Consider the following 26,158-nt stretch of genomic DNA (forward strand, 5'->3'; position numbering starts at 1 on the left):
AGCTAAGATCATGACATCCAGTCCCATCACTTCATGGCAAATAGGTGGGGAAATAGTGAAAACAGTGACAGACTTTATTTTGGGGGGTTCCAAAATCACCGCAGATGGTGACTGCAGCCCTGAAATTAAAAGATGCTTGCTCCTTGGAAGAAAAACTATGACAAACCTAGACAGCATATCAAAAACCAGAGATATTACTTTCCCAACAAAGATCTGTATAGTCAAAGCTATGGTTTTTCTAGTAGTCATGTGTGGATGTGAGAGTTGGACTGTAAAGAACTCTGAGCACTGAAGAATTGATGCTTTTGAACTGTGGTGTTGGAGAAGACTCTTGGAAGTCCCTTGGACTCCAAGGAGATCAAACCAGTCAATCCTAAAGGAAATCAGTCCTGAATCTTAGAAGGACTGATGCTGAAGCTGAAGCTCTAATATTTTGGCCACCTGATATGAAGAGCTGACTCATTAGAAAAGACCCTTATGCTGGGAAAGATTGAAGGCAGGAGGAGAAGGGGACAAAAGAGGATGAAAAGGTTGGATAGCATCACCAACTCAATGGACATGAGTTTGAACAAGCTCCAGGAGATGGTGAAGGACAGGGAAGCCTGGTGTGCTGCAGTCCATGGGGTCGCAAAGAGTCACAATTGACTGAGTGACTGAACAAGAACAAATTTAGTTCAGTCAACATGTTTGAGTCAAGAGTCCTTGCCTTAAATCAATCCCCCAAAGAATTATACCTGTGTGCTAAGTCACTTTAGTTGTGTCTGACTCTTTTTTACCCCATGGACTGTAGCTCAAGAGGCTCCTCTGTTTATGGGATTCTCCAGGAAAGAATACTGGAGTGGGTTGCCACACCCTCCTCCAGAGTATTGTTCTGACCCATGGATTTAACCCATGTCTCATAAGTCTCCTGCATTGGTGGGTGGGTTCTTTACCACTAGTGCCACCTGGGAAGCCCAAAGAACTGTATATAGTGTCATCTTTCTAAAATGTCATTCCTCCACTTAAAATCCTCTGTGACCCCCCATCCCTCATGGGAGAAGCTCCAAGTCTCTTGGCCAAGGACCAAGACCTGTGTCCTCACCAATGACCTTGGCCACCGCTCCTTCCCACTTAATGCCTTGGAAATCTGAAACTTACAGATCCTTCCTTCCCATTGTTTTGGTCTTTCTACATTTGTAATGCTTTTCCTTACCAGGGATGCTTTTTTTATGCCTGAGTGACCCCTTTTCTCCTTGGCGACACTTGTCAGATAGACGCCTTCTCTAGAAAATTTCTCTGACCTCCCTCCTAGCTTAGATTAACTGTCCCTCCCATTGTACCTGATGCAAAACCTCCTTCTTTAGAGCATTCCATATTATATCCATTCATTCAGCAACAATTTCTCAAACACTTACTCTGTGTCAGGTACTATTTTAGACACTGAGAATATATTGACAAAACACATAAAAATCATTGCCTCAATGAAGTTTCCAATAAACACAATAAGTAAATATATGTGATACTAAATGGTATAAGTACAATATAGAGGGATAGGTTATAGAGAATTTCCAGAGAGGGGTTTTTAGGGGTTATAATCTTAAATGGAATGGTGAGAGAAGGTCCCTTCCACCTTATATTCGAGTCCAGACTAGAGAAAAAGTAATGTGGGGAGATAACTCTGTGGAGTTCCTGTACTTTTGCCTGCCTGTGGGTAAGGTACTATCCATCCTGTTTTTCTACACAAAAATGTCCAGGATGTTTAGTGAACAGCCTTGATAGGTAGAGGTAGAGTCTTTTCTTCAGAGCCTAGGGAAAAGTTGCTTTCTGTCAAGTATATTAAAGATATCTTCCTTTGGGACAAAGGGCAGTCTTGTTTGCATTTTATTATAATAAGCTTTGGGTTATAAGGCTTGGGGCTCCTCTTGCTCACGGTACTTGATGCGTGCAGGTGTTCCAGGCCCTCTTTATGTCGCAGGAGAGAATCAGGGGCTGGAGAACTAGCACAAATGCAGGCACTCGGCCTGCTGCTATTGCTGTGAGTGACAAAGCCCTTTTTCTCTAACCCCAGAGGCGTGTGTCTTCTGCCAGCAGAGCTGAGGCTATGGTAGGCTGATCTGTTGGCTTGCAAGTAGTGGAAAGTCTCATACTTTACAGTTCTTGACAGTAAAATGCAGATATCTGGAAGAAGAGCATTCAAGACACAGGGACCAGCAGGTGCAAAGACCCTGAGGCACCTGCTGTATGTGGTATTACCTCTTAAATTCTCCAACTTTCCCAATAATGATAAAGTTCTTAAGGACAAGCAGTCTTATTCATCTGTGTACCCCTAGCACCCAATAAAATCGCTGGTGCCTAGCAACTGCTCAATAGATGCTAGCTGAAATTAATAGGATAAAAATTGTTGCTTTCGAAATAAGGATGTTTCTTAGGCCAAAATCTATGGATTTCAGTTATTATTTTTTTTTGCCTTTTTTTCATTCAGAGAGGCATATAACAGAGCAGCAAGAGAGTTTGGAATCGTACAAACCTGGATTTCCAGCCCAGCTTTACTGCTTGCTGGCCTATAACTCTGGGTCAATTGTTTTGCTTTCAAGCCTCAGTTTTCCTGTGTATGAAATCATACTCACCTTCTCTGTTTTGAAGATTAAATGATAGAACATAGGAAACACACTAAGAGTTCAAGAAATGTTATGTTGTATGCCATAGGTGGCATCCTACCTTTGGGAGGGTCTCAGTTACTCTTATCTATTATTGTTATTCTTTCATGGCTAGCTCCCATTTTGAAGGGGAATGGGAAATCTGATGACTTTTAAAATCAGAAAGAAGAGTATTGAAACCAGGGAGGCTCTGTGTCCCAGGATCCATGCTCTTAATTCTTACAAAAGTTAATGAGTGAGTGCTAATTTCTGCCCTTGAAGTGACTGATTCTGTTCTCCCAGGCTCCATAAGTTCACCGATTCCATATATTTTGCAGCCAGTTATTATTTTGAATGGGAAGCCTGCCAGAAGCATTAGGCTGAGGATTTGTTGTTAACTTGGCCTCATTTCCACCTCAGAGCATGCAAAGGGGAATTGTGGTGGCTTGGAATCTCCATACCACGTTTTTTGGAAATCCAACCAAGAATTCCTCAAAACCATTTGACCTGGAGGTTTTCTGTGGTGAGAAGCTTGGCTCATGAGTACCAAGAGGTGGTCTCTCTCTGAAGTGGCTTTGTACCTTCCAAAATAGGGACAAGCAGTCAATTTGATGAGGAATCTCGGTCCATTCTTCTTTAGCAGTCAAGGAATAATACTGTAGTGCTACTCTCTGCACAGTTAATGATTCATGGATTTTCCTAATTTCTAAAGATTTTTTGGTACAGCATTTCTTGGGTTTCTACTCTGGGTCCAGAGTTAGAGTTGTGCTTGACAGTGTGGCAATGAATTAGGCAGTCACAGTCCCTGATGGATGATTCTGCTGGAGAAGCCTGTAGGCTGCACTTTGAGAAACATGAAGAAGGAGAAAACAGACCTATAAATGGAAAATGACAAGCCTGCACATTAAGGAGCTTATGAAGAGGAAACAAATAATGAACCGGCATCCAGTTAGGTCATAAGTAAGGAGTACAGGGCAGGCTGGGGAGAAGCTTAAACTAGCAGAGCGCTTTCATGGTGGTCTCTGGCCTTCTGGACAGATGTGGCCCTCTTACCAGTCTTTTTCTTACTTTGTAGTTCAAATAGCCCTACAGTCAATAATGTCCTTTCTGTAAGAATGGTTGACCTTGATCCCTAGAATTACATCAAGACAAAGGAGGGGGGAAAGAGTCTTACTAATAGAACATGTAGGTTTGAACTGCAATGAGAAAGGTCTGAAGCTAAGTTGGTTCTGAGTCTTGGGGATGGTCTCGCTCAGGCCAGAGGTTCTGTGTTCTCCACTTTTTTCTCTGCTCAGCTTTCTTAGCTCCTTCATAATGTTTGGGCCCTCATAGCTTCAGCTTGCAGACATCCCCATTTTTATTGAGTGCTTCTACATAGCAGGTGCTTTACATGACTTTTCTTAAAAACTTCGGTTATTACTGTTTACAAAGTACAGATGAAGAAACAGAAGCTTAAGAGAAGTTAAGAGATGACACAGCTAATAATCACTGTCCTTGGGATCTGAACCCAGGTTTTCTGATTCTAAACTCCATGCTTTTAGCTACCATGCTATATGGCCATATATGCACACACGCACACATACACATATATGGCTTTATATAAATTTTGTACATGTGTGTAAAAATGTTTATGTATAATTATATATATATATATGTATGTGTATTTATAGTGATAGATTTCCTGTAACGTGTCTTATGGGATTCATGTCCCCTTTGACTTTTCATGTCTTTAATTTCAACTACAACTTCTAACTGCTTTTTCCTCTTATTTTCCCTAAACTTTTTGAGAATGAAAATTTGCTTGACTTAGTTCATCTTTTTGCCATGCCTTGGGTGCTACAGATTGGCTACTTGATGTTATAAGCCCATCCAATTCTAATCAGCTGCCCCCTACCCTCACTCCCTGGAAAAATCAGCTGGTGCTGAGAGGAGTTGATGGTAGGGCATCATAGTCATGTCCCACTCTGCAACCCCATGGACATAGCCTGCCAGGCTCCTCTGTCCATGGGGTTTCCCAGGCAAGAGGACTGGAGTGGGTGCCATGCCTTCCTCAGGGACTGAATCTGTGTCTCCTGTGTCACAGGCAGATTCTTTACCCCTGAGCCAGCTGGGAAGCCCTAATGGTACAGCAATTATACCTAAATGCAGTGGAGCCATTAAGGATTAGGATTGAGTTGTCCAAAAGGTTCGTTCAGATATTCCCCATACCATCTTATGAAAAATTCAAACCTTTGGGGCAACTCAATAGTCTATCATCAGACAACAAGCTATAATTGGCCCATCATATACCAGGACCTTGACAACTTTCATAAGCTTTAAATGATAGTAACTGGGCTATTAGCCTATTGAATTCTGAGATCTCTATAATGAGAAATGCAGTGCTACACAACTGCAAGACCCTGGACACCTTACAGCATCTCAGGGAGATATCTGTGCTATAATTCAAACTGAATACTGTGTTTTTGCACCTCATAAATCCTTTAATGTAACACATTTGAACCACATGAAAATCTGCTCTAAGTGACCCATTCCCTAGTCTTGACAATCTTTAAAAAAACACTGGTGTGGGAGGCTCATGGCTAAAATATTTACTTTTAATTCCACTAATGTTATTAACTATACCATTTGTATTTTGCTTGTTCACAAGATTATTATTTCTTGTATTACCAAGTATATGACTGAGCCTTCAACGGAAATGTTTTGACTAGACTTGAAGCAGTTGATCGAATGTGTAGTTCGATATATGATCAATGATTGTAATAGTGTAACTCTAGAAGGCAATGGCAACCCACTCCAGTACTCTTGCCTGGAAAATCCCATGGACAGAGGAGCTTGGTAGGCTGCAGTCCATGGGGTCGCTAAGAGTCGGACACGACTGAGCGACTTCACTTTCATTTTCACTTTCATGCATTGGAGAAGGAAATGGCAACCCACTCCAGTGTTCTTGCCTGGAGAATCCCCAGGACAGTGGAACCTCATGGGCTTCCATCTATGGGGTTGCACAGAGTAGGACACAACTGAAGCGACTTAGCAGCAGCATACCAGGATATATGTGTGTAAACATTCTCCCTAACATCAGAGCCTGCCATTGAAGGCCCAGGTTTGCACACATTAGTTGGGCAAATGATTATTTTTCTGAAATATTTACTTGTTGGTGACACAGGAAAAGTCACATGGCCTTCCTGGGTACTGCAGACACTGAACTAAATGCTAGAGATCTAGATAAGTGAGTTACCATCCTGGGGAGCAGCAGTTCATAAGACTCATGGAGTTGGGGTGTCTGTAAAATGTGCATTCCAGGACCTAGCCCACCTCCAGAGATTCTGCTTCTCAGGTTTTGCAGTTTATTAAGAATGTCCTAAGGCTACAGGTGTTTGGTGGACCTAATGAGAACCAGTAAGGGGGAGAAAACATGACTTTCCAAGTGATAATAAATGCTATGAGAAGAAATGAGAATTAGAGGGAATCAAAGGAAAAGCAATCAGTTCTGTGGAGTCTGGTGTCAGAGAAGGCTACACAGAAGTGACAGCTCAGCTCAGTAGGGGTTTGCCAGGTGAGGAGAAGGGGAGAGTTTCAACACCACCAGCAAAGGTGTTTTCTGGGGTTGATGAGGATTTGGGGGGCAGAGTAGATTCCAGAAGTCCAGAAAGCCAGAGCACAGAGAGACTTGTTTATAGTGTTAAGTTTATTTCTCTGTGATGGGGCATCAGAAATGTCTAGGTTAGCAAGAGGCAAGTTCATATTTGACTTTTAGAAAGGTGATTTTGGTTGCAGGGTGGAGAATAGAAAGATGGGAGTGAGGTGGTCTCCATGGAGACCTGAGAGGAGACTGTGGTCATAATTACAGATAAGCTGTGATGTGCAGCTGAAGTCAACCAATGGGATACAGATGGAGAGCAGGGGATGGATGAGAGAGAGATGTGGGGAGTAAGGTACCTAGTTTGGGGTATGGGTGACATCCACCCAGATTTGCAGTATGGCATAGATTTAGGTGGAGAATAGCAGAAAGCAGGAATGAGCTTCAGTTCCAATGCGTCTAGTAGAATGTGTTCATGATAAGTCACTTCAGTCGTCTCAAACTCTTAGTGACCCCAGGGACTGTAGCCCGCCAGGCTCCTCTGTCCATGGGATTCTCCAGGCAAGAATACTGGAGTGGGTTGCCATGCCCTCCTCCAGGGGATCTTCCCAACCCAGGGGTTGAACCTGTGTCTCTTATGTCTCCTGCACTGGCTGGTGGATTCTTTACCACTGGTGGCCACTGATATCTAGTAGAGAAGCTAGTAAGCAGACAGAATTTTAGAAATCCCACTTAGAAGGGAGATTGAACTTTGTTTAGAAATTTGCAATACTCTGCTGTCTTGGTAATAATTGTAGGCATGGGTGTAACATGAGAGTTCTCAAAAAAACTTAAGTTAGAAAGGGGACATAGCATTAGAATCCCAGGAAATAGAACCCAAGAAATAACAACATATAAAAGCTGAGTAAAGATGGAGAAGCCATTTTGAAAGAGTTGCTGAAAGAGGATGATTTGTGGCAGTTTTGATGACAGTACCTCGAAGAATCTAAGACAAAAAATTAATGCCAGCTGTCATTTATCATTTTTGTTTTCTTTTTTTTTCCTCTTCCACTTACCACAGGGATATGTTTTGTATCACTGATTATCATATGCCATGGTGTAACAAAAAAAAAAAAAGTTATAGGATCTCCTTGATACCAAGTGTCAATTCAATTCTGGAGATGGAACGCAATAGATAGATTTGTTTTAATCCCATCATTAATTCAAGAATCATTTTTAAAGTACTTACTTTGTGCTTGGTACTGAGCTAAGTGTGGATGATGGAGAAGTGGATTGGTCCCTGCCTTCAACAAGCTTACCTTACTTCCAAGAAGCATTATGTAAAACAAGCATTGTACTTTATAAGTGACGTTGTTCCGAGAAGCCTGTGTGCCTCTCAAGGGGGGATAGAATGGAGAGTGTCACAAATGAAAACAGAGGGTATAGCAGAGAGCGCTGATGGGGGAACTCAGAACCGAAAAAGAATCTTGAGGTAATATGGGCCAGGGAAAGCTTGCGTTTTTAATACAACACCGTGAAAGAAGTAAAACAGAAGGTTTTGCTGTAAAGTGAAGAGAGCGCCAAATCCAGGTTCTAGTCCTGCTAAGGCCTCTGCTAGACAGCCTTCACCTTCTCGGGCATGACTCTGGCCTCTAGGAACCTGCATGCAGGAACCTGGCTTGGAAGTATGGTGGCCTTACCACCCCCCAGCCCCCACCTCCCACCCCGCCCCCCCCAATCCTTATCTATTTCTTTTAGGTGCTTCCAACAGGTGATTTCTCAGACAGCCTAAGCCAGAGTCAGGAGTAGGCAGGAAGGAAGTTAATTCCCTTCCCCCGCTGCAGAGAATGGATGTCTGGAGTGAATTCCAGCTCAGTAATTTTTTGGGTTTTGTTTTGTTTTTTGCTTTTGATGAGATCAGATGGTTCATTTCCAAAAAGAGACAGAAAGAACTACGTCCTATTTAAGAGCAATAGTCTCCGACTGCTTAAGGTCGGGATTTGCCTCTTATCCCCTGGGTGACCTTCGGCAATTTATTCCACCTCTCTAAGCCTCAGTCTTTGTTACCTAAAATTTGGGGATAAAGATACATACCTCACAGGGATGTGGTGAGGATTAAAGGATAATGTATACAAACCCCAGAGCACTGGGCCGGGCACATAGTAGTTGGTTAAAAACAAAAAGGAATCCATTGATCTAACAAATGCTAGCTATTGTTACTGGTAACACCGAAGAAGAGCAGTGGGCACGCAAATGGCAGTCCCGTCCTTCACAAGTCTCTGCCAGGCAGAAAGCCAGCGTCCTAGAACTTAAAGGGACTTTCGATGGGTGGGATCCCGGAGTCCCTTCGCGGGGTCGGAGGTGGTGAGAGCTGGGGTGGGTAGCTGTCCCCGGCAACCAGAAAGTTCCAGGGACCCCCAGGTCTGGTACCCGAGCCGAGAGCCTGTTTTCGGGCCCGCGGCGTCTCCAGGGGCCGGTTCTGAGGCGGGAGCCGGGCAGAGAGAGGAGGGGCGACCGGGGGAATGTCCCCGCCTCTCTCCCCGCTTCCATAAATCACCGCAGCCGCGGCGGCCGCCGGGCCGGGAAGTGCACGGAGCCGGAGCGCAGCGTGGTGGCACCAGACACCTCCCTTTCCCCCGCCGCTGGCTTTCTTTCTTTCAGCTTTTTTTTTTTTTAAACCTCTCCCTGCTCGCTCGGGTGGCTGCCCCAGCCTACCAAGCCCGATCGCCGCTCCTCCTCCCAGGCTGCAGCCGCCCGCCTTCGCCGCCGCCTCTCTCCGCTGGGACTCGCGGGAAGCGAAAGCTCCGCGGCTCGCCTTGTGAGCCCCGCGGCCACGCACCGGGTGCGGACGCCGCAGCTCTCGCAGCCGCCCGCCGCCTCGCGGGGCCCGCGCCGGCGCCGGGGTCCGGGACACGGCTGGGGCGGTTGCTTGCTCTCCTGCCGCGGCCGCCCGATCCGGCGATGGTGGCCGCCCGCGCTCCCGCGCCGTAACTGGGCGCCCCTCTAAGTTTAGGAGCTGCCGGGGCGCGTAGAAGCTACTGCAGAAGGGCGAGAAAGTTTTGCGGGGTGCGCCGAGCGGGCCCTGGGCGCACCACCCGGGGCTACCTCCCCGCTTCCCGGCTCCTGGAGCCCGTCGGCGGGGAGTGGGGGGAGGCGGCATGGCCCGAGAGCCGGAGGAAGAGGAGGCGGCAGGGGCAGCCGCCCTGGCCCGCGGGGGTCGCGGCTCGCTCGGACGGATCGGGGCGCGGCGGCCGCCCCTCTGGCTGCTCTGCCTGGTCGTGGGCTGGCTACTGGGGGCCGGGGCCGACGCCGAATTCTCTATTCTGGACGAGGCGCAAGTCCTGGCCAGCCAGATGCGGAGGCTGGCAGCGGAAGAGCTGGGGGTCGTCACCATGCAGGTAAGGGTCCCCCCACCCCTCACCCCTTGTGCCCGGGAGCTTGCCAGGCACATCCCGCCTCGCTCCTTTGCGCAGAGCCCGGTCCCATCCCCAGTACAGGTCACTTTAACCGAGCACCGACCTCGCCCGCATGCACAGAGCACCCTTTGCCCCGGACACCTCTGGCCTCTGCGTGGATCCCCTAACAACACACCAACTCCTCTTCCAAGTTCTTGGGTCTCCCTCTCTTTCTCCTGTGCAGAAGCCCCTGCCCTTTGCGCAGGACCCATTTCCCATGCCCCTACCGGAGCACAGCTCCATTATCTCGGCCAGGATTCTTAGGTTCCTTCGCGCCTCCTTTCCTAATTTGCACCAATTTCCCCCGCAGTCTTTTTTTTTTTTTTTAACCCCGCCACCTCTACAAACTCCCCTTTTCCCTCTTTGTGTGTCCATCCCAGGGCAGACGGTCCCGCCTGGCTCGGACGGTTTTCCGAGGCTCCCAGTCTGTACCCCCTTGATCACCTCTTCGGGTCCCCCCGACCGAGGCGCAAGAATGGGCGCCCGGAGGGCCGGCACCGCCGCGTGCGCAGCTGCTCCAGGGCCACCTGGGCCCCGGCTGAGAGCGTCCGGAGAGTGAACTCCGCTCTCCCTCTCCCAGCCCGGGTGCCTTGGGGGAGGGGCCGGCCTGGTAGACTCTTGGTAGATTCCCGACTCGTGCTGTGTGGGGGACATTTTTTGTTGCTTTCCGCTGTTGTTGGTCGCGCGCTGTCCGAATGTTTTTGTTTTGTTTTGTGTACGCCTTTTGGTATGTGGTGGAGGAAAAAGCAAGCATAGTGAATAAGGTTCCCATTTCTCTAAATTGTTTACCAGATCCGTCCTCCGGAGGAGGGGGTGGTGGTGGTGCTGCGAAAGAAAGATTGCCCGAGGCTAGTAAGAAATCCTGAAGATGTTACTAATAACCAACAGTACCAACAGTAGTAAAAAAAAAAAATTGCTAAACAGCAACCACCTGGAGATTCTGTCTCGCCGTTATTTTAACCTCTTTGGCCGGAAAGGCCCACTCGATTAGGAGAGGTTGAACTGACATTCCGAATCTGAAATATTTGCTGTAACATTTTTCTGTAAAGTAACCTCATTCTCTTCTGTATTCGAACAATAATAATGGCGATGCATGTGGTTTAGGAAAGAGCGAAGTTTCCAGGAACGTGTTCTCGGAAGAGGTTTCTGATTTCGATTCTACTGTGATCACCCTTCTACCTCCCATCGGGAGAGGTGTTTTAAAGTCACTTGGGATTCCGGTTTCTGATTTTTTTTTTCCTTTACCCTCCCGCCCTAACCACCACCAGTCTCCTCCAAGGATGATACAGTTTTCCTGAAGTCAGTTCCCCCTACCTTTACCGCTGTAGTGAAAGATGGTTGGGTGGTTTGTTTTGTTTCAGGAGTGGATGGTTTGCCTGAAAGATAATTGTGTTTCTGTGCAGACACCAGCCCTGAAGGGCAGTAGAGTCCGATTTTTCTTCATTTGCATAATAGACAAACTTTTAAGATACATCATTGAACTTTTCTATGCAGATCTTTTAGGTTCAGATTGTTATAATTTTTTCCATATGCATGTTCTGATTTCTGATGATTGCTGACAGAGTTCTCAGGAGTCAAGTGACTTTTAGAGGAAATGAACTAAAATGTTAGGGAAAAACTAGAATTTCTTTTTCCACTGATGAATGTTTCAATTCAGAGGACACACAATTGTGTTCTTGCATAGAGACCCTCTTTTAATGAAGACATTTAATACATTACAGTTTTGGACAGTGATCTTAAGATTAGCAGGCATTTGTCATCTTCATCCCATCACTATGGCTGGACAGGGGACCTTTGGGTCTCCCACCACCACCACCACCATATAAGTTAAGGACTAGCTTTTTCTAAGATGCTGACAGCAGTTTTACTGTTTCTCACCCAATCCTTGACAAAAGGTGAAATCGGATCCCAACACATTGTCTTTCAGGTAGGGATCCAAAACAAATGTAGTTTTAAAAGGCTTCCCTGTTGAAAGGGAGACACTTTAGAAGAAGAAGAAGAAGAAAAAAGCTCTGATCAGTGGGGGGTTTGTGCCCAAATGGCCCTTTATCTCCTCCCAACTGGCCTCTTTCTAACACCTTTGCAACCTCATTGTGGAAGCTGGCCTCCTGGGGACAGGGTTTTGTCTGGCAAAATGTGAAGTGGCTTCTCTCCCTTTTTAAAAGGAGCAGCACATACTGTATTTAAATTCTTCTTCTTGAGCTGTACATTGATCTACCACTTGCCTCCTGGGAAAATTGGGGGAAATCTCTTTTCAGTTTTGTTAGACTGCCAGCTTGTTTTTTTTTTGGGGGGGGGGAGATATTTGTAAAATAAAATCTAAAGCAGGTTACATTTCTTGCCCTTAGAACAAGGTTGCGAGCCTCAAGTTTTCCTCTGTAAACCTCTGGGATTTGTTCAGTGGGTCTGAAATTATGTGGGTTTAGCTGTCTAAAGAGCAGATAATATAATCCCTCCTTGTGACATGTTGGATATTATAGCTGTGGAGCTAATCTGTTGCTCTGAGACAGGTAGCCTCATGTGGGTGTTAAGGTGAGTGGGGTCAAACTTCCATCCAAAGATATGAGGGAGTTGGAGAGAGGTGTCCTCCCTTTGCAGGAAAAGAATGTCCTCTCTCAATTAAGGGATCAACTCTTTTCACTTGACCTTGGCATGTCAAGTACAGTGCAGACCTTTCAGGGCAGCATCTTCTTTGACAAGAAACTTTGTGTAGGTTCATTTATGAATTAAAAACCTATTTCCAGACTTTTACATCACTGCTGCTGAAATTCTCCAAAGACCATTTTTACTTTTGAGAAACTGCAAAGCCGCTTCCAAGGGGGGGAGGCCTGTTGTCACCTCTTAGAAGACAAGCACAAGGAAGAATTTTACAAAAACAAAACCCAGAACTTCTTTCAGCAGTGTAGTTTCCTGTGGCATGGTTTTTGTGCTGGCTGATAAAGAAAGTTTGAAAAGCAGCCTAGCTTAAAGATTTTCTTGGAAAGGTTTTTCTCATGGTGGCTGCCTGCTCATGGTTTTTTGTTGTGGTTCCTTTTTAGTAATGGACAAAGTTTAAAAAAAAAAATCTCTAAATGATTTGCACCAACTAATTTTGCCAGTGCCTTGGGAAAGTTGCCGCTGAATACTGCCCCCCTGGCAGCAGGCCTCATACATCATGAGTAAAAGTCAAAAACCTAATCATCATCTCCTCAGGGGTCTGGTGGAGTGAAACCATGGACATTGAGATCTAGTGAGCAGAGAATGGCTGTGTTCAGGGAGCCTTGTTTCTGCTTTTTCATTCATGCAGAAAGTTTTTTATTTTTTATTTATTTATTTTTTTGAAAGAAGGAGCATCATGGAATGGAAAGTTTCCATATTGGAAACCTGGGTTCCAGCTCTGCCACTTTAGAATTTAGGTGATCTTTGTCTGTAAAGGTGGCACTGATGATTCTTTCTGGAGATGTGTTCTGTGGACTTAATGAAAATAGTGCATGTGAAAGCACCTGTTGATGTGGAGCGGGGACTGGGAACTGTTGACAGATGTGGTTGTTCTTCAGTAAAGAGATTTCCTTAGAAGCTGACTGGGCACAGAGCACTATGCTAGCTGTGTTTGGTGGATTTAAAAGGAGATATTCCAGCACAGCCCCTTAAGGAGTTTACAATTTGGAGGTGGAGGTAAGGTTGCACAGGTGAAACAATCAAGCAACAATGCCTGCTTGTTAGAAGGCATATCTGGCTCTGGAAGCCATTTCACCAGGCACTTATAAGGCCCATTTAACATTATATGACAATACAGGCTTCCTAACAGCAAGGATCTGGCACATAGCCAGGTTGCCCGCCTTGATGTTAATTCTAACTCAGCTCTGCTGAGCTGGGCATAGTCACTGTGAACTTGGCAGACACACCAGCAGGTTGGTCAGACAGCTGCTGTATGGGGCCTGGAAGGGGGATGGGTGGGGAGAATCCTTCCAATAGGGGCAGAAGAAATGCCAGAAGTACAGTCTGAGGAGCTTCACCTCACATGGAAGGGAAGGAGGCAGACAGAACAGAACTGATAGGCTCAGTAGCAGTGAGCTATTGACTGAAAATACAGCGCAGCATTGTAAATAGTGGCTGCAGCTGAAAGTGAAAGGGGAGGCTGACTTTGTATGCCCTAGAAAAGCATTAAGTTCATTGTTCATATTTGCATACATTCAACAAACTTTTGGGGAGACTTCTATGAGGGGCTTTGGGTTGGGCTTAAGCTGGGGATAGGGCTTCCCTGGTGGCTCAGAGGTTAAAGCGTCTGCCCGCAATGCGGAGACCCGGGTTCAATCTCTGGGTTGGGAAGATTCCCTGGAGAAGGAAATGGCAACCCACTCCAGTATTCTTGCCTGGAGAATCCCATGGACGGAGAAGCCTGGTGGGCTACAGAGAGTTGGACATGACTGAGTGACTTCACTTTCACTTTAAGCTGGGGATAGAAGGTAAATAAGATCTTGTCTGTGCCCTGAAGCTCTCAACTGATGATGCAGACAGATACAAAAGGAGGTGTTTAGTGAGGGGCGGAGAAGTGTTAGAAAGCAGTGGGCTAGTACCATGCTGCAGAGAGGAACAGGGCATTATGGAAGTGAGGTCATGAAGCTGACTCTCCTCCTGCAGCCTTTTAAGTGATCTGCCACACACAGAGGGCAGTCCTGACAGCATCAGCAGCCTCAGACATTAAGGGGAACCAAATAAGCAGTTCTTCAGACATTTCTGAGGCCCCTTGGTGGTACTGGACAAGGGAGTTGCTGTGTCTTAAATTCTTGATTGGGTGGGTGGGGTGACTGTAACTTCTGTGCCTCTGCATATGGCTCCATGTCTTATTTCTCTGGCCATCACATCTAGGGCTTCTGTGGTTATTTCACATCAACACCCTGGTGGCCCTACTATAACTTCATGCTGATTTACAGTGATGTTTAGATAAGGTTGGCATTTGCCCCCTAGTCATGTCAATCATACTAAGAATGGTATGTTTTAGGATGATTTGAATATGTACTTAGGCAATTGAGAATATTTTAGGAATGGAAAAAAATGCAAATAATGTTATTTGATTCTATGCCCTATGTGTAGTATAAGCCCTAATGGGAAAGCTGCAGCCTTGTTTTCTTCTGAGATTGCTCATTTGGAGTAGAACAAAATTGACCATTGGTGGGTGACTCTGAACTGAACTTGGTAGGAATGAGTGCAAAGAAAAACATGTTGAATCACTTCTGAGGGACTCTCCCTGGTGTGCTTAGTATCAGTACTTCCTCCCCTTCTTCTCCACTGATACCTGTCTTAGCTGCTTAGCTTTTTCCTGCCAGCTGTACTGAAATCTGGAGAGGTGTGGGGGAGGGGAAGGGGATGGTTTCACACTTTATAACTTGGTGCTATTTCTGGTTGCTGCTTGAAGAGTTCCTTCCTTGAGCTTAAGTGGATGAGCCAACAGGAACCTTGGAGAACTCTGGAAGTTTGGTATTAAGTGCAAGGGGATTTGTTCTGAATCTGCTTCAACCTGGAATAAAAGTATATTGGAGGTCAAAATATAAAGGGCACCAGTTTTGACTCTACTAGTTATTAACTCTGTCACTTCCAGCATATTATTAAATTACTTTTGAGCTTCATTTGGTTAATGCGGGGACTTCTTTTAGCACACAGTCTAACATAGGAACAATCAGTAAACAGAAATAAACATGGACAGTGTGTTTAGTGCCAGGGCACAGAACCTGGAAGCCAACAAAAATTTTGCAGCTCCAGAGCTGGAATGAAACTGAAATCTAAGCTTCAGAACCTGCAGATTTCAGTGCAGTCAGTCCTCTGACCCAGGGATTACCAAAGTGTGGTGCACTGACCTCAGGGATGTGATGCAAAACCATCCTTTGATATTTATGAAGAAAGTATTAGACCTGCCAATTAGAGTCATTTTTATTTACTTTTCTTTTTTTTTTTTTTTGCTACACCACACAGCATGTGGGATCAAACCTGTGCTCCCTGCAGTGGAGGCATGAAATCCTAACCACTGGATCAGCAGGGAATTCCCTGATTTACTTTTAAGCTTTTTTAATACAAGGATTTGAAAAAATATATAGAAGTAAAGAGAAGAGCATAAAAATATTCCTGTACCTCTCACCTGGCTTAAACAAGCTATCTACTTGTGGTCAGGCTGGTTTCATCTCTGCCTCTACCTGCTCTTTTCCCTCCCCCCTGATTATTTTGAAGGAAATTCCAGGTATCCCATAATTTTATCTGTAACATTTTTATTACATTCCTATTTAATTTCTATATTAATGTTTTATAATAGGCATAATATATTGATATACTAGTATATAGAATTTGCAGTCCATCAATACAAATATTTTAGAGGGTATATGCTTGAAAATGTTTTATGATATGCCTGAGCAAAACAATTGCCGTGTGGTGGTGGTGGTTTAGTTTCTCAGTCATGACATGGACTCCAGCCTGCCAGGCTTCTCTGTCCATGGAATTTCCCAGGTGAGGATGCTGGAGTGGGTTGCTATTTCCTTCTCCAGGGGATCATCGACCCAGGGATTGAACCCTGGTTTCCTGCATTGCAGGTGGATTCTTTTCCCACTGAGCCACTGTCCGTTCTGTAGCCCTTTGCAAAATAGCTGGTATCTTTGTCCAGCAGCCTCCTTTGCCTTCCAGATGTAACACCTAAGATTCTTTCGGGAAGCTCCTCTAGGGCCCTTTTTTCCTCATGGGCATATGCCCTCTGGCCCTCATTTTCATGCCTTGCTTTCCCCACGAGGCTGTGAGTTTCTGTGTTATCTTAGTGCCCAGCTTACAGTCTGAGCCATGTCTTCTCCTGCTTTCTCCCTATTTCAGAGATGGAAGGCAGGAAAGAGAAAGGAACAAAGCAAAATAAACTGTAAGGGAAGGGAAGAGGCTGAAGAGAAAAGGCTGACTGTGGACATAATTATCTTCTGATGAGTTTGTCAGCAGATTCCACTATAGAATCTGAGGCCAGGAGAGTGGAGGGGAAAGTATAGAATGTCCAGTGCTTTCCCTGCTAGAGCTCATGTTTTATCAGAGAAACTAACTAACTTGAATGGGTCAAGGTGGTGTAGAAAAAAATGCTGAAATATGGGATCAAGATCCCTGCCCACTCCGGGGTTGCTAACTCGAACATTTCCAGGGTTCAGTTAGGCAGAGTGAGGCAAGCCAGGTGTAGATCAGTAGGGCATGGTGTTGGTTGTTGGAAAGGGAGGGCACATGCCAGGGCTGAAAAGCCGGTGCTACCCAGCTCTGCCAGTTGCTGCCATGTGGCAGTGTGGGGCCAGTGTTGCCACTTGACTCTGGTTTTCAGGAGAAGCTGGGTCTCTGGGTTTTCAATGAAATCTCTCAATTCTTAAAATGTTGGCAACTAATTCAGATTAAAAAAAAAAAAAAAAAAAAAACAAAACACTGTGTGGGCCAAACCAAACATGCCAGCTGTCTGGATCAGGCCAGAAGCCACCAATTTGCAGTGTCTGGATTAGAATTATTCAGTGAGCTCTAGGAGGTAAAGTCAGTGATTGTGTGTAAAGATTCTGGGGAAGTAAGTTTCTGTATAATAGAAAAGGACAGCTTTCTCATAGAATAGAGTTTAAGTTGGGTTGTTTTAGGAGATGAGCTTCCTGTCATCATAATTACTTAAACAGTCATTGAATGTTTATTTGGTGCCAGGCACCATGTTCATTCTGAGATATCCATCAGTTAATTTCCAAAGCAATGAAATGGTATGAAAAAGAGGTTCCAGATGCTTGGAGAAAGTATGTCAGGGATATTAACCTGCTTAGGGGTGGAGGAAGTTTCTGGAAGGACTTCCAGGAAAAGTAGAATGAATAGGAATTGGTTAGCCAGAGGGTGGGATTCCCAGAAGACTTTCATGATGGCTCTTCAGAGAATGGAAAGATGGCCTTAAGGTTTGGAGCTTAGAGAGCTAGAGGGAAGGAAGGGCACAGAAGAGTTCAGAGAAGCAAGCATACAGGTTGGGTAGTAGAATCCTTCGATCCTTCATGGCAGTGAGATATATGGCAGGTAACAACAAAATGCCCAGCTTACACTGGCTTGAGAGAGGAACAGGCTGCGCTATGTGATTGGACAGTCTGGGGAGGAGTTTGAGCCAGGCTAGGTTATGGCTCAGGTCATGTGGCCCCATTGCTCACATTCTCAAGTAGATTCTCCCCTTTTGTTTCCACATGACTGGCCAAACCTTCCTAGTGTTCATTTGGGAACTAGCTGCTTTTTGTGCATGAATCTTGCCTTTGGAGAAGATGTGCTCTGGGGGAGATGAACTAGAAACATGGAGAAATGAGGAGCTTGGTGCCTAGAAAGCTCAACTGAAGTCATTTAGGTTTTAGCTAAATGACTTAGCTAGATGCTTAGCAACCACCAGCCCCCAAGGCCTGCTCTGTACTTAGGTTCTTCTTCCCCCAGTTTCATGAAAGCCTACTTTGCAGTCTCCCTGCCTCTGACCTGCACATGGGCTGGCTGGCCTCCCACTGTGTACAGCCCCTGAGGGGCTGTACAAACCCAGGCTCAGCAGACCTGCCCTGAACCTGTCTTTGCTCCCTGATTCACTGATGAAGTGTATGAGCACTAGAAGGACCAGAGAGAAAGTCAGACCTCCCCCCAGCCCTCATTTTATAGGTGAGAAACAGGCCCAATGGGTGGTGGCTCTCTAGAAGTCACACCAGTACTACATGATAGACCTTGAATTCAGGTCTTGACTTTTTAGGATTCTTACTTTTGGACACAGTACTTATCCCATGGGAGCTTCATTTTCCAAGAGATGTTTGCTTTAAAATGGAAAGGAAACTTGATTTAATCAAGAAGCTTTATTTTAATTTCTTCTTTTGAAAACAAAAAAAAGTTTTGGCTTAGTTCTTTGATGATTGAGAACTTATAACTGATAGTCTCATTTGACAGATGACTTTTTTTTTTAAGCTGTTATTTAAATACTTAGAAGTCAGTGAGCCACTGAAGAAATACAAAATTCTGACTCCACAGTGATGTTAGCTATTTTTAAAACACCAAATTTAAGTAACCAATTACTGGTTATAATTATGAACCTGTACAAACCAAAGCCTTTATTATTATTATTATTATTAAAAAGGTAAAGCATAAAAAGAAAACTTTAGGGAAGGAACAACTTTTGTGATTTTTTTTTTTTTTTTGGATTTATATAAAATCTTCAGAATGAAATTCTACCTGTAATTTTCAGGAAGAGTGCTATTTTAGAACGGAATTTCAGGACTGCATCTCTCTCCCTAGTTATTAGAAGCATGAAGCTCTTTCTTTTTGTGAAAATTGTAATAGTACAATTACTTTCAAAGGGTTGTTTATTTGATTTGATAATGAAACAGAATAAATGTCATTGGAAAGCCTCTTTACCTTCCCCCTCTTCATTCTGAATTCCAAAGAAGTTTTCCCCTACTTCAGATTTACACAGTTCCATGATTTCTAAGTTAATTACAGTTACAACAGTTCTGATACCCAAATACCAGTGTGGGTCAACTGAAAAGTAGCTTCGGGTCCATATTTCCCTGGAAATAGTGTGCTTTGTTGTCATTGTCGTAGAGAAGCCAGTGGAGGAAATTCTTATCTGTTGTACATGATAACATCCTGATTCTGTTCCAACCATAACAGTTATTTTAAAGACTAGGTCAAAGCCCAAGACTCCAGCACTTTTTCTTTTTTTCTGGATTCCCCTTGGATATATATATATTTTTTCCATTTTATTTTTGCATCGAGTATTTTAAAAGATACTCTAAGGCCCTGGTGGAAGGGCAGGGAAAATCAGCAAGCCAGTGCGAATGAATCTGAATTTTTAATTAGGCTTTGAGTTGTTTCTTCAAAGTGTGGAGACATCATTAGTGATGTAAGTCTTGTTGCATTAGCAGAGACTGACATTTCACTTCAAACGGGAGAGTGCAGCTGTCCTGTGCAGATAAAAGTTGCCAAGTGTGGAATAGCAAGGTGGATTGGTAGATAATTAGCTGTCCCACATTACTGCAGTGTGGAAGAAGCCTGCCAGTCATGGGCAGGAAGGAGAAATTATTAGCAGGAGAAAATCCAAGTATGTCATAAAGCAATTTGGAATCACTTCAGCTGTGGCAGAGCTGATAAGGCATACGTTAAGGAAACAAGACAAACTGAGTCTAGTATATGATGGCCAACTTTTTTTTTTTTTCTTTTTACAAATCTTAACTCAAAGAGGAATGGTCAGAAATTAATGATCCATAAATACACTGAAGTACCGATTCATCAGTCTGCCCTGACTCCGCCTATAAAATAATTAACCAGCTTAAAATAGTCTTCATATTTCCATGTCACTTGAAAATAAAGTAGGATTCTACATAGGGCAAAAAAATATATATATATCACAGGGAGGTCACAAATCCCTAACAATTACTGTGCTGTGTGTAACCATGAAAATATATTTGAAGAAGAAATTTTGAAGTCTGTCACCTCTCTGATAAATGTAACAGTATTTATAAATGGCTTGAGACTATTTTTGTGGCCTTATTGGTGAAACATATGTTTGTGTGTATTTAAATATTGTTAACAGTTTTGCTGTGATCTTCACATTCATCTCTGGGAAATGAGAAGGGTAGAAAGACCTGTTGGGTTTCTTATTAGACATTTGCTAGCTCAAATAAAATGTCAATGGGATTTTTTGTTGTTGTTAACTGTATTGCTCCCTGGGCTCCTTAGTGGGATCCTGGATTCCTTTGTCCTGATTCCATCCATGTTTATTGATCAGCTTTCTCCAAAGCCCATGCCTCTCCTGGCAGCTCAGGGACAGGCAGTGCCAAAGAGCTTAAGGTGGTACGTTCTGCTTGGATGGCGTCCTCTCTGAATAAGAGATATTCTCAGCTGCTGTCACAGAGCCAGTTTTCTGCCTCTTGCTGCTTGATTTCTCCCACCCTAGAAACTGTCACTGAGTTGTTGCTGCTCTGGGTAGTTCTGGAGAAAGCCTGGAGAACTGAGGTTTTTAGCAGTCTTGGATCCGGAGTAGTTTTCATTGACCCTATGTGTAATGGGGATGTTTGCCCCTCTTGTTCTCTTGAAGGGGGGGATGGGAGACTAGTCTGTGTGCTGATTTGTGAACCATCTCATTTGTTATGGGTTGATATCCCAGTTAGTGTAAATTCAGATTTCCAAGGAGGCCTGGAAAATTTTACTTGCATCCATGTGTAATCAGTTAAAAAATGTGGGCAAGAGCTGCAAACAGTAAAGCTTTGTACAGATGAGTTATTAGAGCGTGAGTTCTCACAAGAAAGAGCCCAGATTTATTCATCTATGTAGTCCTGGTATGTTAACACTGTCTCTGGCACATGGTGAGGACTCCAAAAATGTCTGGACTACAGAAATTGGGTGGCCATCTTTAAACAGTGGGCTTCCCTGGTGGCTCAGAGGTTAAAGCGTCTGCCTGCAATGTGGGAGACCTGGGTTCAATCCCTGGGTCAGGAAGATCCCCTGGAGAAGGAAATGGCAACCCACTCCAGTATTCTTGCCTGGAGAATCCCAGGGACAGAGGAGCCTGTTGGGTTACAGTCCACAGGGTTGCAAAGAGTCGGTCAAGACTGAGCAGCTTCACTCTCACTTTCACTTTCTTTTAACAGTAGATTTGGTAACGTTCTAATACTATTCTGAATTTAGCTTCTGCTACTATGTTTCTATTTCATTACCTACTCTAGACTTAAGTATAATGTCTTGAGCCTGCACTTGCTACTAAAGATGTAAAATGTTTCAGATGAGTGACAGTGTCTAGAAATAAGCGCCTTAATTATTGGTTGAGTTCTGATGTTTTATTTCTTCCTGTTAGAGAAAGCTTAGGTATGTATATCCAGGCCATTTAGGAATATAAAAAAATACCAAAATGTATGTATACTTGCAAATTATGTACTTAGAGCTCTGTTATCCTAGAGATGAGATTCATCAGCTAGTTTATTTAGTGAATATGTGTTGAGCACATACTGTATATCAGGTACTATGCTTGCATTTGAGTTCATGGTTAAAAGAAGAGAGACAAGATCTCTACTCTTATTCTGCTTGGTTGGTGTCCTCTCTGAATAAGAGCTGCCCTCGGCATCTAACTAGGGGAAATACGTTGAAGAAGTGATCATATAAATATTAGTTATAAATTGTTTTAGTAATGTTATGAAAGAAACAAGGATTATTAGAAAGACAACAAGGGAAAATCCTTTTAATATATATCAGAGATATCGTTTCTCGGCTCAAAACTCTCTAAAGGCTCCCATCTAGGGAGGGGGGTTCATGTTTGGGAACGCATGTAAGAATTAAAGATTTTAAAATCTTAAAAAATATAAAAATTTAAAAATAAATAAATAAATAAAGGCTCCCATCTGACTCCAGAGTAAAATTCAAAATTACAGTGGCTTTTACAGCCAGAGTGACCTGGTCTCTGATATCTTTGGCTTTATTTCTTATCTCCCCTCCCACCACCAAGTTCCCACCCTCCCCCTCCTCAACCCCCACCCCCCAACACACAGTGTTGCTCTAATGCTCCAAGCACACCCTTGCCCCAGAGCGCTTGAACTTGCTGTTTCTTTTATCTGGGAATAAACATTTTAAAAAATCTTTACCTGCCCATCTTCTTAAAACAGTATCCTCCCTTCCCTCTCCTCACTCTGCCTCCTTACCCCATTCATTTTGTTTTGTCATATTCCCTAACTTCCCACAGGTAAGCTTTGTATTGTTCACTGCTGTTTTCCTATGGAATGGGCTTGGCCCTTAGAATTAATTACTCGACAAATATCTATTGAACAGTGTGGGTGGGAGCAACAACCGAGAACTGGATGGCCTGTTCTGGAAGTAATCACAGAAAGTAATGCGGAGGAACCAATCAGAGAGGTAGACGAACCAATCAGAGGAGAGGAGGTGGGGCTAGCAAAAGAAGGGAGAGCCAATCAGAAAGGAGGAGGGTGAGGCTGTTGGCTAGCATTGGAACAGCCCGTGCAGAGGTCTTGAGAGTAAACTTTGGCATACTTAAAGAACTGAAAGGAAACCAAGTGGCTGTCTTAATTAGTTAAGAGGAGATAAATGATGCATATGAGGGATTTGAATCTTTTTTTTTTGGGGGGGGAGATTTGAATCTTATTCCTAATCGATGCAAGCATAATTGTTTCCCCAAACTTTTTGTTTATGCCTTTACTGGTATAAGGAAATGGCAACCCACTCCAGTACCCTTGCCTGGAGAATCCCAGGGACGGAGGAGCCTGGTAGTCTACAGTCCATGGGGTCGCAAAGAGTCGGACACGACTGAGCGACTTTACTTACTTACTACTACCCATTAGAAGAGTGAAGATGCTGAAAGACCCCGGGTGGATAGAGGTCTGGATGTTGGAAAATTGATGGTAGGCCGTTTGTTTCTCTCCTCCAACAGAGAGGAGAGAGAGAAGAGGAGTGGGAATAGGAGAATACAGATTCATTAAAAATTAAAATAGAAAACTGTAAATCTGACTTCATCGTTCTATACCTATAAATTAAAAAAAAAAAAAAACACCTCATGCTTCCCATGTTACTTCTTTTTCTTAAAAGGGGATAAACAAAACAGACTTCCAGGGCAAACTGTGATTACAACAATGAAGTCCTGCAGTAGTGATTCAGATGTACTTTCCTTCCGGTATGTTACATTCATTCAGATAGATATAGATTTACACAGAATAAAATGTACTGCTTTTCCCCCCCTGTAGCTAGCAATGATCACTTTTTAATGTGGCCTTGGAAGTTCAGAACCAAATCTTTGAAGTGCATCAGACTTTTTAAAATTGTAATTTTAATATTGTAAAATGATCCTGATGCTGGGAAAGACTGACAGCAGGAGGAGAAGGGAGTGACAGAGGATGAGATGGTTGGATGGCATCACCAACTCAGTGAACTCCATGGACATGAGTTTGAGCAAACTCTGGGAGATGGGGAAGGACAGGGAAACCTGGCATGCTGCAGTCCGTGGGGTTCCAAAGAGTCAGACATGACTTAGTGACTGAACAACAAACAGCAAAATGTATATAACATACATTTAAAAAATTTTAATTATTTTTAAGGGTGCAGTTGTGGCATTAATGGTTCAGAGTGGCTGCACTGTTTTACATATTTATCAACAATTCACAACAATTCACATTCTTGCCAACACTTTTTTTTTAAATAATAGCCACCCTAATGAGTGTGGCTACACTCTTTTTGGTGTAGAGGTCCATGGATGCACATCATGTAATTCTCACCACAATCTAAATGCGGAAGTTTTTTATCACCCTTCAAAATTCTCTAATGCTATTTCCTTGCAGTCATTCCCTCCCCTCCCCAACTCCCCTACACGCCAACCTGCCATGCCTGAAAACCATCTCCATCTCTAATTTTGCTTCTTCCAGAGTGTCATATAAATGGAGGCATTATGATATACATTTTGAGTCTTGACTTTTTAAATTTAGCATAATGCATTTGAAATTCATCCACATTATATATATGAATAGTTTATGCCTTTTTATTGCTGAGTATAGTCCCATTGTGCCACAGTTTGTCCATTCAGCAACTGAGAAAACATTTGGATTTTTTGAGGTCATAAATCTATAAATATTCCTACTGTAAACATTCTCATACAAGTTTTTGTTTGAACATAGTTTTCATACTCGTTGTTCAGTTGCTTAGTCATATCTGACTCTCTCAGCCCCATGGACTGCAGCACACCAGTCTTCCCTGTCCTTCAACATCTCCTGGAGTTTGCTCAAATCCACGTCTATTGAATTGATGATGCCATGCCACCATCTCATCCTTTGTCACCCCCCTTTTCTCCTGCTCTCAATCTTTCTCAGCATTGGGGTCTTCTCCAGTGAGTCAGCGCTTCCTGTCAAGTAGCCAAAGCATTAAAGCTTCAGCTTCAGTATGAGTCCTTCTCATATTTCACGGGGTGGGACTAGCATGCTAAGTGTATGTTAAACTTGGTTGAGCACTGGCAGTTTGTTTTCCAAAGGGGCTATCTGATTAAATATTCCCACCAGCAATGGGTAAAAGTCCTGGGAGCACCACAGCCTCTTCAGAACTTCATTGGGTCAATTATTTTAATGTTACCCATTATAAATGTGCTCAGTCGTGTCTGACTCTTTGCGACCCCGTGAATCGCAGCACACCAGGCCTCCCTGTCCATCACCATCTCCCGGAGTTCACTCAGACGCACGTCCATCGAGTCCGTGATGCCATCCAGCCATCTCATCCTGGGTCTTCCCCTTCTCCTCCTGCTCCCAATCCCTCCCACCATCAGAGTCTTTTCCAATGAGTCAACTCTTCTCATGAGGTGGCCAAAGTACTGGAGTTTCAGCTTTAGCATCATTCCTTCCAAAGAAATCCCAGGGCTGATCTCCTTCAGAATGGACTGGTTGGATCTCCTTGCAGTCCAAGGGACCCTCAAGAGTCTTCTCCAACACCACAGTTCAAAAGCATCAATTCTTCGGCACTCAGCCTTCTTCACAGTCCAACTCTCACATCCATACATGACCACAGGAAAAACCACAGCCTTGACTAGACGGACCTTAGTCGGCAAAGTAATATCTCTGCTTTTGAATATGCTATCTAGGTTGGTCATAACTTTTCTTCCAAGGAGTAGGCGTCTTTTAATTTCATGGCTGCAGTCACCATCTGCAGTGATTTTAGAGCCCCAAAAAATAAAGTCTGACACTGTTTCCACTGTTTCCCCATCTATTTCCCATGAAGTGATGGGACTGGATGCCATGATGTTCGTTTTCTGAATGTTGAGCTTTAAGCCAACTTTTTCCCTCTCCTCTTTCACTTTCATCAAGAGGCTTTTAAGCTCTTCTTCACTTTCTGCCATAAGGGTGGTGTCATCTGCATATCTGAGGTTATTGATATTTCCCCCAGCAATCTTGATTCCAGCTTGTGTTTCTTCCAGTCCAGTGTTTCTCATGATGTACTCTGCATAGAAGTTAAATAAGCAGGGTGACAATATACAGCCTTGACGTACTCCTTTTCCTATTTGGAACCAGTCTGTTGTTCCATGTCCAGTTCTAACTGTTGCTTCCTGACCTGCATACAGATTTCTCGAGAGGCAGGTTAAGTGGTCTGGTATTCCCATCTCTTGAAGAATTTTCCACAGTTTCTTGTGATCCACACAGTCAAAGGCTTTGGCATAGTCAAGAAAGCAAAAATAGACGTTTTTCTGGAATTCTCTTGCTTTTTCGATGATCCAGCAGATGTTGGCAATTTGATCTCTGGTTCCTCTGCCTTTTCTAAAACCAGCTTGAACATCAGGAAGTTCACAGTTCACGTATTGCTGCAGCATGGCTTGGAGAATTTTGAGCATTACTTTACTAGCATGTGAGATGAGAGCAATTGTGCAGTGGTTTGAGCATTCTTTGTCATTGCCTTTCTTTGGGATTGGAATGAAAACTGACCTTTTGCAGTCCTGTGGCCACTGCTGAGTTTTCCAAATTTGCTGGCATATTCTTTCAGGATTTGAAACAGCTCAATCAGAATCCCATCACCTCCACTAGCTTTGTTCATAGTGATGC

General features: G+C 43.9%; 1 protein-coding gene across 1 annotated transcript in view; it reads left to right on the top strand.

The window, feature by feature from the left end:
• Positions 1 to 8,719: 8,719 nt before the first annotated feature.
• CACHD1 (cache domain containing 1) overlaps positions 8,720 to 26,158 on the top strand; it is a 238,231-nt gene continuing 220,792 nt past the window's right edge. Inside the window, exon 1 of the mRNA XM_069593634.1 lies at positions 8,720 to 9,569. Within this exon, the coding sequence (XP_069449735.1) occupies positions 9,330 to 9,569 (240 nt within the window). The 5' untranslated portion in view covers positions 8,720 to 9,329. The remainder of the gene's footprint in view (positions 9,570 to 26,158) is intronic.

Source organism: Ovis canadensis, chromosome 1, assembly GCF_042477335.2.
Source record: "Ovis canadensis isolate MfBH-ARS-UI-01 breed Bighorn chromosome 1, ARS-UI_OviCan_v2, whole genome shotgun sequence".
Lineage (NCBI taxonomy): Eukaryota > Metazoa > Chordata > Mammalia > Artiodactyla > Bovidae > Ovis > Ovis canadensis.